General features: G+C 43.0%; 1 protein-coding gene across 2 annotated transcripts in view; it reads right to left on the bottom strand.

Moving 5' to 3' along the window:
- Positions 1–224: 224 nt before the first annotated feature.
- The window catches only part of PCDH19 (protocadherin 19), a 146,179-nt gene continuing 129,271 nt past the window's right edge, over positions 225–17,132 (bottom strand). Inside the window, exon 5 of one of the 2 annotated variants that reach the window (XM_034416672.3) lies at positions 225–973. In XM_034416672.3, the coding sequence (XP_034272563.2) occupies positions 381–973 (593 nt within the window). In that variant the 3' untranslated portion in view covers positions 225–380. The remainder of the gene's footprint in view (positions 974–17,132) is intronic. The other variant, XM_034416673.3, reaches the window with a different exon arrangement.

Here is a 17,132-nt window from a genome sequence, read left to right as displayed (position 1 = left end):
CCCACAAAAAAAATTCACAGGAGACCCAACTGTCAACCCATTTCTTGCCAAGGTTGCTTGATCTGGAAAAATACAGGGGGGGGGGGAAAAATACTTTGCGGATAATACTTCCGTCAACCGAAGGGCCCTAACATCACTTACCCCGCTAGAGAAGAAATAGGGGGAAAAGGAAAATAAAACGGTGTTCGTTTTGCTTCACTAGCCCCCTGATGAACCACATGAGATTGTCACATTAACGATCGCTTCATTTTTTTTTTTTTTTATAAACAATACATTGAAGGAAAGCTTCTAAATACAGCAACTTTGCCTGGTGAACTGTCAGTAAGCTCTTTAAAAATGGTGAGACGTGTTTGGTGAGGGCGTTTTTCCTTCCATCCACTTTAGAGTACAATATCCTTTAGCCTCTTCACGCCAGGCGAGTCTTTCTCCCTACATTCTTGTAGGAGAGGGTTAATTTCATGCACTGTATTCTCACTGTCCGCGCCCCTCGGCTCCGCTTCCATAGGCCTGGAGGGACCATTGGTCACAAACGGCTCTAAGTCGCGACTGGACGGGCAGTGAAATAGGCTGTAGGACACCGACGGTTTGCTAGACGAGGGACTCTTCAAATGGACGGGCGAGGTGATGGGACTGATAGCCTCACAACCGTTCCCAGCCTCCCGGATGGCCCCGTTCACCTTTGGACTACAGATGGGTGGATCCAATGTCCTTTTCCCTTTGACATTGATCGGGCCCCGTTCCTCAGAAACAGGGTCACTCCTGTCTTTGCCAAATGTTGCAAAAGTTCTCTTTGCAGTAGAGTCTTCGTAAAGCTCCGTATCCACAGTGGAAGCTCCTATAGAGAGGGACATGACGTTCCTTCCATGTTCAGGAGATTTGCCTCGGGCTGGGGCGGGATTCCGGGGCATCCAGCATCGGTCAGAATGGCCAAGGATCCGACACTCTTCTCGACAGTGGAATCCTTCACTCTGATCTAAGGTCAGGAGACAAAAGGAGAGAAGAATGTTATTAAAGGGTTGCGTGATATACGTGTTTTGTTTCATGTTTGTTCACTCCCAGATGTTCAGTCATGCTCTTCGGGTGGATTCAACAAACCAGAACCTAGAATATTTCTTCTAGGATTTGGTTGTAACAAAATCTGGAGGGGCGGGGAGGGTTATCTTATGGGGTATACATTGCTCTTTGTCCTTCTCTCCTTAATTCTCTGGGAAGTAGGACAGGACAGGACAGGACAGGACAGAATTCTTTATTGTCCAAGTGTGATTGGACACACAAGGAATTTGTCTTAGGTGTATATGCTCTCAGTGTACATAAGTAGAATAAAATACATTCATCAAGAATAAAAAGATAGTGATAGTCAAGATTACTAATAAACTATCAAATCGTACTAGGAAACAAATAAAGAATAGAATAGAATAGAATAGAATAGAATAGAATAGAATAGAATAGAATAGAATAGAATAGAATAGAATGGAATGGAATGGAATGGAACGGAACGGAACGGAACGGAACGGAACGGAACGGAACGGAACAGAACAGAACAGAACAGAACAGAACAGAATAGAACAGAATTCTTTTATTGTCCAAGTGTGATTGGACACACAAGGAATTTGTCTTTGGTGCATATGCTCTCAGTGTACATAAAGAAAAAATAAAATACATTCGTCAAGAATCATAAGATACAACATTTAGTGATAGTCATAGGATACTAATAAGCAATCAAATCATACTAGGAACCAATAAAAACAATATAAATTGTAAATATACAAGCAACATGGATATAGCCATAAGTGGGAAGAGATAAGTACTAGTAAGGATGAGAAGAAGAATAGTAATACAGCCTTACGACCACAATTGAGCCCGAAGTTTCTGTTGCTAAATTGAATCAATCCAGTTGTTAAGCTAGTAACACGCTTGTTAAGTGAATCTGGCTTCCCCCATGACTTTGCTTGCCAGGTCATAAAAAGGGATCACGTGACCCCAGGACATTGCAACTGATGGTCATAAACATGAGTCAGTTGCCAATTATTTGAATTTTGATCACGCGACCACAGGGATGGTGCAACAGTCGTTAAGTGTGAAAACGGGTCAGAAGTCGCTTTTTTTCAGTGCCATTGTCACTTCGAATGCTTCACGAGAGGAACCATTGTTAATCAAGGACTTCCCAGAAAGGCAAGAATTTGCAAGATCAGATTTGTGTTAGCAATCATGGTTTTGGTTTCTGGCTTTGACTACCTGGAAGGGCTGACACAGAGGCATCAAGTTTCCTAAGAAAATGGCTACAGCATATAAAGAGAATTTGTATAAAAAGTTTTATAGATGGCACATGTCACCGGAAAGATTGGCAAAAATGTTTAAAGATAAATCAACTAAATGTTGGAAATGCCAACAGACACCGGGATCATACTATCATATGTGGTGGACATGTCCAGAAGTGAGAAATCATTGTGCAAAAATTCGAACATGGTTAGAGAAAATGACACAGCAACATATTGATTTAAAACCGGAGCTCTTCCTGCTGGGTATCTTATTGGAGAAAATTAGTAAAGGAAATATATATTTGATCATACATGTAATAACTGCAGCAAGAATTGTATTTGCACAAAATTGGAAAGCAGAAAAAATTCCTACAAAGGAATTTAAGAGGTAATCAAGAAAATATTAGAATGTGCAGAAATGAATAGATTAACAATGGCAATTAAAGGAAAGGAAGAATCGGAGTATTGCAATACATGGGGGAAATTTTATCAATGGATAGAGATTGAATATAGACAAAAAACAGCATAAAATTTAAGAAATCTGGAAAGAGCATGTTGTAATAAATTAAATTAAAATCTAAAAGCAAAGAGATATATGTATTAAGAAAATGGTGGTGAATGTGGAATATGATGACAGAAAAATCTTGTACTCAGATGACACACTGATTGATTAACGATGTGCCATTTGTTTAAAAATAAAAATAATAAACTTTCATCTCCCCAAATTTCCTAAGAAATGATTTATCAATATTCAAGTCTCGTTGTCGAAGCTTCCTGGGGGAGAAGCCCGCAAAACCGCACTGTAATTTTGCCTAGAGAACAGAGGAGTTGCCATTCGCTCACCCTCCTCTATAAAATGCCTCCCGTTTCCTGTAACAAGCTGTAGACATTTGTGAAATGACATTTTAAAGGGTTTTTTAAAATCCCGGCGGCTCCCCCTTCTCTCCCTCCCACCCACCCCCTTTTCTTTTAACAAGTCGAAGTTCAACTTTCAACAGACTATGGTGTCAGCTGGCATTTCTACTGCTGTTGCTGTGCCTGTCAGAAAAGAAAAGCTGGAGGGAAACAAGTTGCAATGCGAAATAAATTAAGCCCGTATTTGTGAAGTCAGCATTTTTCTCCCCCTTCCCGATGCCAGCGCTAAGAGGCATGGGGCTTTAAACCCTGCCTGACGCGAGATATCCAGTTATAAATGCCACAATTAAGTTTACAGATTCTCACGCCTCCCCATCCAATGTTTTAGTTAATTGCTTCTTGAATTAGTACAAATTCGTTGAAGATATCTCTGGCTTGCTATACAGGTAGTCTTCAACTTACAACCACAATCAAGCCCAAAATTTGTGTTGTTAAGTATTTCCAAAGGTGCTTTTTTTTCCCCCCCCAGGAGGCAATTGGGAAAAACTTTCTTGTTTTTTTCTTTGAAGACGTTTCGCTTCTCATCCAAGGAGCTTCTGCAGCTCTGACTGGATGGTGGGGAATGGAAGGATTGATACTCCTTGCAGACAGCTGGTCATTTGCATCCTTTTAGAGGGTCGTTGAGGCCACTTGTGTCCTCAGGAAACAAAGTCCACTTGCCTCTTGAAAAAGCATCTTTCGGGCAACTATGACCTGGATGACTGAGAATCTCTATAGATTTTTTTGCATCTTTGCAAATGAGCATCCTTCGAATCGTGTGGGAGTAGGAATGGATTTCCAAAAAACTGCAGACTACAGGAACCATTTGCACTACTCAGGTGACCCTGAGGACACAGATAAACCTCCAAGTGCTTCAACGACCCTCTAAAAGGATGCAAACAACCAGCTGTCTGCAAGGAGTATAAATCCTTCCATTCCCCACCATCCTGTCAGAGCTAAAGAAGCTTCTAGGATGAGAAGCGAAACGTCTTCAAAGAAAACCAAGAAAGTCCAGTTACCTCCTTTAAAAAAAGCATCTTTGGGACAACCATGATCTGGATGACTGAGAATCTTTACAGACTTGTGGTCTTAAGTGAAACATTTGCTAACGTGAGTTTGTCCCATTTTATGTCTTTTTCTTGCCATGACTTCTCAAAAATATACCTCTTAACACTTAAATGGGACTTAAAGGTAAAGGTTCTCCTCACACATATGTGCTAGTCATTCCCGACTCTAGGGGGCTGTGCTCATCTCCGTTTCAAAGCCGAAGAGCCAGCGCTGTCCGAAGACGCCTCCGTGGTCACATGGCTGGCATGACTCAACGCCAAAGGCGCACGGAACGCTGTTACCTTCCCACCAAAGGTGGTCCCTATTTTTCTACTTGCATCTTTTACGTGCTTTCGAACTGCTAGGTTGGCAGAAGCCGGGACAAGTAACGGGAGCTCACCCCGTTATGCAGCGCTAGGGATTCAAACCACTGAACTGCCGACCTTTCTGATCGACAAGCTCAGCGTCTTAGCCACTGAGCCACTGCGTCCCTTGACTTACTGCTATGTTCACATGCAGAAGGTTGCAAACTATTTATTAAACCTTCTATATCCTCTTGCTTTCTGTTCTTTCAGTCAACCAGGGAGTCTAGGCGAAGATGTAAAATTGATTAGGCAAATGGTCAGGGCAAAAGAGGGCAAGGAAGTGATTAATTATGCTCCAAATCGTATGCTGCCCCGAAAGGCAGTTCAAATTCCATTAAAGGGAAAACCCAGCAAAACTCCATTAAAAGACAGTAGGATGTCTTTGTGCCCTACTTTACAGTAGCCGTATGACTCCGTTGTTATGCAACAGCACTTGCTTTGTTGTAAGAGCTGAAACTCAGCCTGAAGGGTTGTTCAGACCTTTGGGACCCCACTTAAGAAGCCATCCTAGTAAAAAGGTCCATGTTTCAACAGCAACCATCATCCTTTCTAATTCTGGTCCTCATCATAATCATCTCAGCCAGTCATGTAATTTTCCAACTAAGGCTTTGTCAAGAGTTCATTGCAAAAATCAAATCCGAAAGCCCACACAGCAGGGGTGAAATGCTACCGGTTCACCCCGATTTGGGTGATAAAAGCTACCAATTCGGTCGAACCGGTAGTTTTAAAAAGCTACCAGTTCATCCAAACTGGTATTTCTGACGATCAGCTGTGCCGTGCGGTTTATATTCGCTAGAAAGCAGGAAATGCTAAACTAAATCATGCGGCACAGCTGTTTCCCTCACCTCGATGTTCTACTCTACCTAGGGAAGTCTTCTTTTTCCATGTGAAGCACACGTTTGATGCGTGCTGCACATGTCCTCCTGTGGCTTTACTCCCGAGTTGACCCTTGTTCCTTAGTTCCTTAGTTCCTGGCAGCTCTGCGCATGCACACATCGGGAACAGGCTCCAGCTGTTCTTCTGCCCCACTGATGTCCGACTCCGAAGGCAGCTGATAACTGTCGGACGGCCCTGGCCCCATCTCTGCCTCCGATGCAGAGCCCTCATCAGAGCCTTTTCCAGACTCCAGGACTGGCCCATGTTCCTCCCCAATCTCCTCACTGTCTGAATCCACCAGGGGCTTCGCTGGTGGGCTACAACACCAGGTTTTAAAGTTGCCAAGGTTGGACACCCTGATATAAACATCCTTTTAAAAAGAAAACATAGGAAAAATACACACTCACATACACAATTACTTGGACAAAAGACAGCCAGTGGACCTGGTCTTCGGTTTTAATATTAGTGTTAACTACATTCAAACGACCACCAAGCCTGGATAAAGAAGGATATTCTACAGGGGAGCCATGTGATATCTCTCTCTCTCTCTCTCTCTCTCTCTCTCTCTCTCTCTCTCTCTCTCTACTTTATCTCCATCCTGAAATATAACCTCCTTCACTTCAGGTTGGATCACATACAGATAGTCTGAAGTTCAACTTCTGGCGTGCATTTCCAAGTAAACAGCAGATGATGGGATCCATTTCTGCATGAGAAAACTGAATAGCCATTGTCGGTAGAGGGGTTGATTGACAAAATAGTCTTACCCTCTCTAGGCATTTTCTGATGCAGCTGAAATTGAACGTTTTTCTCCTGGCCCTGAGTAATTTTGGCATGCACTTTCCTGTCTTGGAATTCAGCCAAATCTCTTTTAAGAAAAGCTCTTTTCTTTAATGGGCCATCTCCTAACATCACTCACTCCGCTCTCTTTTTCCAAGCGAGCCGTAAAGGGTTAATGCTAACCAAGCAGAGTGGAATTTAGGCCTTCAAGGTTTGACGTAGCCGCAAACTTTCAAAATCGTGCTGCCAACTTCGCTAAGGGTTCGCAGCCCAACCATCTGAGGACAGTTCATTTGGATGCTTTGGTGTATCTGCGCATTAATTCCAGCTTTTCGGCTCCATTTGTATTTCCACCACACTCCAGCAGCAGCAAAAAAAGAAAAAAGAAAGGAAGGAAGGAGAAGAAGCAGCAACAGCAGCTAATAAAAATTCTCGGCACACAACCCAATGCAGCAAAATGTGTATCTGTGAGCGGCTTTAGGACTTAAGAGGGAATCCACTCGCTGAAAAGCAAACCTTAAGGCACTCGCTTGGAAGATGGAGGGAAGGGAAGATGCAAAGAAAGAACCGACTGCTTAGAATCCCACATCTCAAGAATATTCTCTGCTCCATCATGTAAAGAGCAATACAAACAATAACACTAGAAGTGAGATTCTGAAGTTCCTGCTACAAGACACGCACACAGAGACAGAGAAATGTCTGCCTAACAATAGTTGAATTGTTAGGCTGCATAAACAGAAAGATAGAATCAAGATCACGTGAAGTATTAATACCACTTCATAATGCCTTGGTAAGGCCACACTTGGAATATTGCATTCAGTTTTGGTCGCCATGATGTAAAAAAAAAAGATGTGGAGACTTTAGAAAGAGTGCAGAGAAGAGCAACGAAGATGATTAGGGGACTGGAGGTTAAAACATATGAAGAAAGTTGCAGGAACTGGGTATGTCTAGTTTGATGAAAAGAAGGATTAGGGGGTGACATGATAGCAGTGTTCCAGTATCTCAGGGGCTGCCCCAAAGAAGAGGGAGTCAAGCTATTCTCCAAAGCACCTGAGGGCAGGACAAGATGCAATGGGTGGAAACTAATCAAGGAGAGAAACAACTTAGAACTAATGAGAAATTTCCTGACAGTGAGAACAATACAGTGAGCCTTGGTAGCACAGTGGACTAATGCACTGTTATTAACATCTGCTGCTTGCAATTACTGCAAGTTCAAATCTCCCCAGGCTCAAGGTTGACTCAGCCTTCCATCCTTTCAAAGGTAGGTAAAATGAGGACCCAGATTGTGGGGGCAATAAGCTGACTTTGTATAAATATACAAAAGTATGAAGGCTATTGTTTAACGCATTGTAAGCCGCCCTGAGTCTCTGGAGAAGGGCGGCATATAAATTAAAGCAAAAATAAAATAAAATAATAATAATCAGTGGAACAATTTGACTCCAGAAGTTGTAAATGCTCCAACACTGGAAGTTTTTAAGAAGAGATTGGATAACCATTTGTCTGAAGTGGTGTAGGGTTTCCTGTCTAAGCAGGGGGTTGGACTAGAAGACCTCCAAGGTCCCTTCCAACTCTGTTATTCAAATTGGAGCTGACATACTAGTTTTGTTCTCATGAGCTAGAAAAGCCCTGTGGAGGATATGAGCTCGGTTGTTTGCTTGCAGACCTCTCATTACCCAACTAGGTGACATCATCAGTACAAGTGAGTGTGAGGTTTGGTGCCTATTTATATATAAGTAGCCCTGTCTGTTTATATAGGGTAGCTTGGTGGAGGTGTGGTTTCCTCCCTAGTAGTTCCTTGATGAGAGATTATTTTCTTCCTGATTGGTCCTTTTTTTTTTTCTTTACTGAAAAACACATCCCCTCCAGTAGCCCACATACAGATAAGCAAGGACTAGTATATGTTCCTCCTCAAGTCTCAAATTCTACAGTGCTATTCCAAAGAAACCTTAGTGCTCAGTTTCTCTTCTCTTTAATTTCAACCTGCCACACTCTGAGCTAAATATCTATAATTTCCTCCCAATGCACGTATCCATAATTGTATGACAGGTTCCATGTTTCTGGTTGGGAACTCATTGTTCACCAAGATGTGCTCTTAAAACGCCCTCAGGCTGCGCATTTAGGCACTAAAGCTTCCATTTCAAAAAAAAGAAAGAAAGAAAGAAAGAAAAGAAAACTTACAAGGGAGGGCTTTGTGTCTTAATTTATTGAAGCCAATCTTCTCTTTGAAGGACTCTTAAAGGACAGTTCTCGATTTGAAATGCTGTCCAGTCCAAATCCAATTTTTTAAAGAAGTTAACGAATCGGGAGCAGAAAACCATGAAGTGATCTATCAATACTGAACAGCAGATCATCAAACCGAACAGCTCAGCCAGTCCCCAAAACGATGGGCTGAACGGCATTTATCCATAGATTGCACTTACACAACTCGTATCTGTTAGATTGTATAACCTGTTATCCAGTGATGGGATTCAAATAATTTAACAACCGGTTCGCTGCCCTAATGATCAGCTGGGTAGGCGTGGCTCGGTGGTCATGTGACCATGTGGGTGTGGCCAACTCAACATCACTCATGTCGATGGGCGCTTTGCCTTGGCTGTTACAATGTAATAAGGGTTAACCAGAGAGGCGGTTTCTGTAAGATTAAGCTAGAAACAACACCAGAATGTTTCCTTCCTGCCTTCCTTACAGGATTAGCCCTGTAAAGTGGAAAAAAACAAAATAAGATTTCTTCCAACAACCGGTTCTCCGAACTGCTTAGAAAGTTAACAACCGGTTCCCCCGAATAGGTGCGAACTGGCTGAATCCCACCACTGTTGGGACTGCTGTTATCTATTACAGGTAGGCCTTGACTTACGACTACAATTGAGCCCAACATTTCTGTTTTTCAGCGAGACATTTCTTAAGTGCGTTTTGCCCCATTTCATGACCTTTCTTGTCTCAATGGTTAAGTGAATCACACTGCAGTTGGTAAGTTAGTAACATGATTGCTAAGTGAATCTGGCTTCCCCATTGACCTTGCTCGTCAGAAGGTCACAAAAGGGGATCTCATGACCTTGAGACACAGATCTAAGCATAGTACACAAAATTGTCTGCTACAATGTCTTATTTATCAACGACTTCTTCAGCTTCAACCTCAATAATACAGGGGCAAACAATTGATACAAACTCAAGGTAAACCGCTCCAAACTCGATTGCAGAAAATACGACTTCAGCAACAGAGTGGTCAACGCCTGGAATGCTCTACCCGAGTCCGTGGTTACATCCTCAAATCCCCACAGCTTCAACCTCAAACTGTCTACCGTGGACCTCATCCCGTTCCTAAGAGGTCTGTAAAGGGGGCATGCACAGGCGCACCAGCGTGCCTATCGTCCCTGTCTTACTGTCCCCATTTATTTGTATTCATTTCCTTCGTTCATGCCGATGTTCATATTTATACCTGCTATCTTGTACATGTTTGACAAACTAATAAATAAATAAATAAATTTGAACCAATTGCCAAGGATCTGAATTTTGATCACATGAACGTGAGGATGCCGCAAAGGTCATAACTGTGAAAAACGGTCATACGACTCATTTTTCAGTGCCTTTGTAACTTTGAACAGTCACTAGATCAGGGGTCGGCAACCTTAAACACTCAAAGAGCCACAAAGGTCCTAACCGGAAGCCCCCATTCAATTCTGGAGCCGACCAGAAGTCCAGTTCCCCTATCATAGTCTCCTCCTAGCGCGGCGTCCTTTTTCCTCTACATGTCCTAACCGAAAGCCCTATCAATTGTGGAGCCGACCAGCAACAGGGAGCCACAGCAGAGGGATGAAAGAGCCACATGCGGCTCCAGAGCCACAGGTTGCTGACCCCTGCATGAGACGAACCATTCTAAGTTGGGGACTACTGTCCTTTACCATAGAGCTCACTGGACATCTCAAAGCCTCTTCTGCCATTCGCAGAGCATGATTCCGAATTCACAATGACCCAGCACACCAGGAAAGTGATATAAAGACTGACCCGTTCACCTTTTCAAACCCTCTAAATTATTGCTGATGGAATCTCCGCCAACGGCCCAGAAGGGAAGCTGAAACCGAGTGTGATACAAATGCTTGAGGATTCAATAGCACTGTGTTCAATGTTGCCTGCTTACTACCCAATTTTGCATGTAGCTCTGCAGCCTGGATGTTCACAATAGAAGTCTTAAGCATTTCACTGGGAGGAGGCGGGGGGGAGTGAAATGCCTTCCAATCCTTGGATGTATTTTGTGGGAGAGGCATTTAAGTAGAACATCCAGAGGTATGAAATAAGGATAAACATAAACTTTAAAAAAATAAGAATAAATATAAACTCTGCATAAACAGAGGGATAGATTCAAGATCACATGAAATGTTAATACCACTTTATAATGCCTTGGTAAGGCCACACTTGGAATCCTGCATCCAGTTTTGGTCACCACGATGTAAAAAAGATGTTGAGACTCTAGAAAGAGTGCAGAGAAGAGCAACAAAGATGATTAGAGAACTGGAGGCTAAAACATATTAAGAACGGTTGCTGGAATTGGATATGTCTAGTTTAATGAAGAGAAGGACCAGGGGAGACATGATAGCAGTGTTCCGATATCTCAGAGGTTGCCCCAAAGAAGAGGGAGTCAAGCTATTCTCCAAAGCACCTGAGGATAGGACAAGAAGCAATGGGTGGAAACTAATCAAGGAGAGAATCAACTTAGAACTAAGAAGAAATTTCCTGACAGTGAGAACAATTAATCAATGGAACAACTTGCCTCCAGACGTTGTGAATGCTCCAACACTGGAAGTTTTTAAAAAGAGATTAGATAACCGTTTGTCTGAAGTAGTGGTGGGTTTCCTACCTAGGCAGAGGGTTGGACTAGAAGACCTCCTGGTCTACCCAATGTGAAGAGGAAAGATCAGGCCAGCCTGACTTCGGCCCAGTCTACCCAATGCGAAGAGGAAACATGCCAGGAATTTGGGGAGTGGCATCAAGGTGGCCACGCCCACCCAGTCAACCATGCCCCCGCCCCCGAGGTCAACCGTAGCCTTGATGCAGCCCTCAATGAAATTGAGTTTGATACCCCTGCACTAGATATCACTTTCACTAGAAAGTGATAGCACTCTTGAGTGCTCTGGTCTATGACTGTAATAAACTGAATTGAATTGAACTGAACCCATAAACCATAATGTTGCTCTGAGAATTCAACATTAAAATAGGAGTGGTAATTCAGAAACAGAGCCTTAACAAAATGTAAGACATTCAAAAAGAGGGTTTTTTTAAAAAAAAAAATATTGCCTTTGTCTTTCGGATTCCTGAAATAAAGAGCCAATGCTTATCGATTACCCTCATTTCTAAACTGGCTTTCTACTTACTTACTTACTTACTTACTTACTTACTTACTTACTTACTTACTAACTTACTTACTTACTTACTGATTGATTGGTTTGGTTTTATATGCCGTCCTTCTCCAGAGACTCAGGGTGGCTTACAATGCATTAAGCAATAGCCTTCATACTTTGGTATATACCTGCTTAGTAGGGCTTTCGGGGCCCCCTAAGCAGTGCTCTTTTTTATACAAAGTCAGCTTATTGCCCCCACAATCCGGGTCCTCATTTTACCTACCTCGAAAGGATGGAAGGCTGAGTCAACCTTGAGCCTGGTGAGATTTGAACTTGCAGTAATTGTAGGCAGCTGGTGCTATTTAACAGCACTTTAGTCTGCTGCGCCACCAAGGCTCTTATAAGATTAAAGGTAAAGGTAAAGGTTCCCCTCGCACATGTGTGCTAGTCATTCCTGACTCTAGGGGGCGGTGCTCATCTCCGTTTCAAAGCCGATGAGCCAGCGCTGTCCGAAGACGTCTCCGTGGTCATGTGGCCAGCATGACTCAACACCAAAGGTGCATGGAACGCTCTTACCTTCTCACCAAAGGTGGTCCCTATTTTTCTACTTGCATTTTTTACGTGCTTTCGAACTGCTAGGTTGGCAGAAGCTGGGACAAGTAACGGGAACTCACCCCGTTACGCGGCACTAGGGATACAAACCGCTGAACTGCCGACCTTTCAATCAACAAGCTCAGCATCTCAGCCACTGAACCACCCCATCCCTTTCTTATAAGGTTAGGTAGTCCATTTTGACCGATCTGACCATATACGATTCAGAATTCATTGGACAATCTCCAACTAGCTCAAATGAAACATTTCCACCAGAATGCAAAACATCTCCATAGCCACACAGCTAGCAAATTAAAAAAGGAAGGAAGAAGATTCACAAGTGTCAAAATGACTTTCTTTCCATCCCCAATCTATTTTGGATCCAAAGAAATAAAAGAGTCATTAGCTTTAATTAGCTACACCTATTTTAGGTGTAGGGTAAGAATCCTGCTTTAAAACAAGAGAAGGAGGGGTTGGGATTTGGAAGGCAGTAGCAAACTTTGGTGCACTTTTGGCAACCAATATGGCGCAATCAGCAACGGCATCTTTTCTGGGTATCAGCAAACACCACGATCATTAAAAAATTCATTTCAAAAATCTTCCCGGAAGCTAATAAATTTTTACAGCACTTTCTCATTGCAACAAAGGAAGGCTTAGTTCCAGACAAATTAAAAGTAAATTGACTGCCTTGGGGAAACATATTCAAATATCACTTTTCTATGTTAGAAAAATCTCGTTCCCTAAAACAGAGGGAAAGGGAACGAGAGGAGTGGAATGAGAGAAACCGTATGGAAATAGCAGAGCTTCAATTCCCCGTTTGCAAAAATTGGGTAGTAGGTAGGGGAAAAAAAATATCAGACTTAAAAATAAAATGCAAATATGCCACTGGGGTCCAAGGCCTAACATTTGTGCTTGAATGTATGAATAATAAATATGAATAAATAGTAAACATAAAGGGATCAAACATCGCTTTCAGTGTTCACCCTTGGTTATCCATTTCTCCCAGACTACATAGACAGAAATATTACATTTTGCTTCAGGCTGTAAGGGGAGAAGGAAGAAAGACCATTTTATTCTTTAGAGGCAATTCAACAAAAAGCCACATTTAGGTGTCCAAAAAAAAAAAAAAAGGTTCTCATCCTATTTATGACCATTTCGTATAAATGTCGGTACATTTATTGCGCATAATGAAGGAGCAACGATGGCTCAGCAGTTACAAGCTGAGCTTTAGGCTGGAAAGCTAACAGCCTGGGGTTTGAGACCCAAGTGCCGTGAGATGGGGCGAGCTCCTGTTACTTGCCTCAGCTCCTGCCAACCTAGTCGTTCGAAAGCATGCAAATGCGAGTAGATACCATTTTGGTGGGAAGGTAACAGCTTCCCATGCCTCTGGGAGTATGCTGGCTACATGACCACGGCGACATGCTGGCTACATGACCACGGAAGTGTCTTCAGACAACACTGATTCCCTCGGCTAAGAAATGGAGAGGGACCTTGGAATCCTAGTGGACAATCACTTGAATATGAGCCAGCAATGTGTAGCCGCCGCCAAAAAAGCTAATACAATCCTGAGTTGTATAAACAAAGGCATAGAATCAAGATCACGCGAAGTATTAGTGCCACGTTACAAAACCCTAGTAAGACTGAAATACTGCAACCAATTTTGGTCACCATACTACAAAAAGGACGTTGAGACTTTGAAAAAAGTCCAGAGAAGAGCGTCTAAGATGATCAAAGGCCTGGAGACTCAAACATACGAAGAACATACAAACCCACCTCAACCTCTGCATGTTGGCAATATGTGACTGAATTCATAGAGTTACGCCCTCCAGCTTCCCGAGCTAGTTTAACACTATGCTTGTCTGTGTGCGTGTACATTATTCTTCCGTATAGCATTAAACCAACTCTCTACAATCTGAGTGAAGCCCTACTCAGCTATTTACAGACACAAGCACACACATATACACACAAGACTTCTGTTTAAAGACATATGCTTCTTCACGTGGACCTTTGATGGATAATAGAAGCTTGCAATCTCTACAGAAACATGAGTGCTCAAAGGAACACACCATGTTCATTGTTCTTGAACAATCATCCTATCCTTGAGTATTTTTTTGGAAAGAGAGCTTCAACTAGTCAAACTCCTACATGTACGTCATTAGAAACCCTTATAACAAACCTGGGCACTCAATTGATATGATTAGTCCCATACTGCCGTTTGTGGGAAGGGAGAGGCGAAACCTGAAATAATGCATTTGACTAAGGTGAGAAGATCCTGGAACGCTGCCTGCATTCTTCAGTACAGTACAATAAAAGGGAAATATGAGAAGTGGCTTTTCTTTTCTTTTTTTATCTATTGTTTTCCTCTCTCTCTCCCCCACACCTTCCCTTCCCCCCCCCCAAAGCTATGAATCAAACAATAAAGTCAACCAGGTAAATAAAAACAAAGGATTACAGAACACATATATCTCACGTCTTTGATCAATAAGCACCACTCGTACATTCAACCCACAGCTCTGAATGCATCTCTGGGGCCATTATAACAGATGACACTTTCTAACAAATCATCCCCTGTTTTAACTCTGTTTTATAACAGAAGGGAGGTGTGTGTGTGTTGGGGGGGGGGGAAGATAGGTCAATTCAGTTCTTTTGAAAAGTTTCCAGATACCAGGAAGTGGTTGTTTGATTCCAGGAATTGTTATCTGAAAGTTTGCATTTCACAATTAAAGAATTTTTCTCCAGTGGGACAGGAAAGGGAAGGGAAGGGAAGGGAAGGGAAGGGAAGGGAAGGAAAGGAAAGGAAAGGAAAGGAAAGGAAAGGAAAGGAAAGGAAAGGAAAGGAAAGGAAAGGAAAGGAAAGGAAAGGAAAGGATTATGTCTGAATCAGGAATCCAACATGAAAACAATTAAATCAATGTCCCAAACTATAATTGCATCTCAATAATGGATGGGCAGCTTCAGTTTGTCTAAGAAAGAAAATTCCTATTTGTTTTAAGGAAGTGTCTTTTATCCTATGTGAATCACAGGAGGGGTCAGAGAATTTAAACCATTAATTCCTTTCCTAGGGTCCCAATCAGCAAACTATCCCTGGTGTATCCCCCTATATACGTAAAACAAACAGAAGTGACCACATGTGAAAAGTCATTTAATTTAGCTGCCAAACAGATCTTTATAGCTCAGTGATGGTGAAGCTTTTCGGCACCGAGGGCCCAAACTGGAACTTACGTGCATGTGTGTACACGTGTGCACACCGGAGCACTGGAAACCTGAAGACCCACCTGGCCAGCATGCACATGCCTGTTTTTGGTTGTTTTTTGGCTGTTTTCAGGCCAGTTTTGGCCCAAAAAACTCCCCAAAAATGGCCTGAAAAATGGCCTGAAAATGTTTTTGGAGCCATTTTCAAGCCATTTTCCGGGCTGTTTTCTGGCCATTTTCAGACCATTTTCAGGTGCTGGAAACCAGAAGAGCAGGGTGGGGGGGGGCGTGGCTGGTATCAGGCGATACAGTGTGGATTCTGGGACTCCAGGAGAACAACGATAGCCAATTTGGGGGATCCCCAGGGATCATAGATGTCTTGTGGAGACAGCGAAGAAAGAAGACGCTGGCTGGCATGGATAGGGAATGAGCAAGTTCCCTGAAGTGCCAGCATTAGTCTTCGACCCATCAGCGAAGGAAGGCAGCCATTAAGGAGCTGTCGCAAGCCAGAACAATCATGATCAGAAAGAGGGAATGTCGGAGCAGTAATTGAACAGAGTATTGTTGCCGGGTGAGTAATTAGCCAACTCACAGGTAAAAAGGAAACCAGAAGAGCAGCTGGTGATGGCGCACATGCCCACAGAGAGGGCTTTGCATGCCACAAGTTCGCCATCATGGGTTGTTCTGTCTCCGTCCCACACACGCACCCAACCAGCCAGCCGAGGGTTAAATAAACTCTTCAAACACTCAACATCAGTGATAAGGAACTTGGCAGCAACTCCGTTGCTGCCTGCCAAGAACTTTTACTCCGATAACACAGACAAAAATACACACAGTTTGAATAGTCCAGTTTGTAATTAAATCCACAGGAAATAGGCGTTGTGTCCAAAGGTGCAAAGTGACTCTCCAGAGATTAGCTTTGTCCATCACAGAATCCGAATGTCCACCACACTCCCTTTTATAGCCTGTGGGGTGTGGTCCAGTGACTCATCTTAATCTCTGGCACGCCTCCTTTTCTGCTGTGCACGCTTGTCTCTCCGACGCTGGCGTGGGTCCAACCACAATGTTTCTTCGTCACTATCCGACGGCTCGGAAACACCTGGCTCCTGGCCAATCTCTTCTCCTTCGGGAGACACCTGAGGCATTGCCAGAGAGGAGGGTCCTGGAGAGGGAGGCTCTCCTTCATGTTCGGAGCCTTCTTCCTCCGATAAGATAGGCTCGGAGGACGGAGCCACAACATGGATATAGCTGATGGATCTTCTCTCTCGCCCTCATTTTTTTGTCCGTTTCGCAATTAAGAGGATGGCTGATCTTTAAAAAGTTCAGCACCCTCAGTTCTGGGTAGTACCCAGATGAGCATGCGAAATTCCTACAATCCTACAGCCGGAAGCTAGAATGGGTAATCGGAAACACACCCCAAAACAAGAAATCATGTCCAGAATGTTGCCAAGAAAACTATAGAGCCATCCAAGGTACTTCCTTCTTATAGCTCCTTTCTTTGGATTAGCTTGGTTGTTTTGTAAGTTTAGATGTTTTATTTTCCAAGGAGACAACGTGGAGGAGATATTACAAGACAGGTGGCACAGAGAGATCAGTACAGCTTGCAAAGGCATCAACATCTAGACATCCTTTGAGAAATAGAAACCACCTTCAGCCGATGAAAGTCACCACCCACTCATAAATCAAGAAGCACCTTCTCTTCTTAATTCCCTCATATGACTTAACATCCAAAGACCAACTGAAAGGGAATGAGTTCAGAATCAGAATGGAGCAGGGAAGGAACCTTGGAGGTCTTCTCA

This window comes from Pantherophis guttatus, chromosome 12, assembly GCF_059756535.1.
Source record: "Pantherophis guttatus breed Tessera chromosome 12, ASM5975653v1, whole genome shotgun sequence".
NCBI lineage: Eukaryota > Metazoa > Chordata > Lepidosauria > Squamata > Colubridae > Pantherophis > Pantherophis guttatus.
This window is presented reverse-complemented; position numbering and strand designations above follow the sequence as displayed.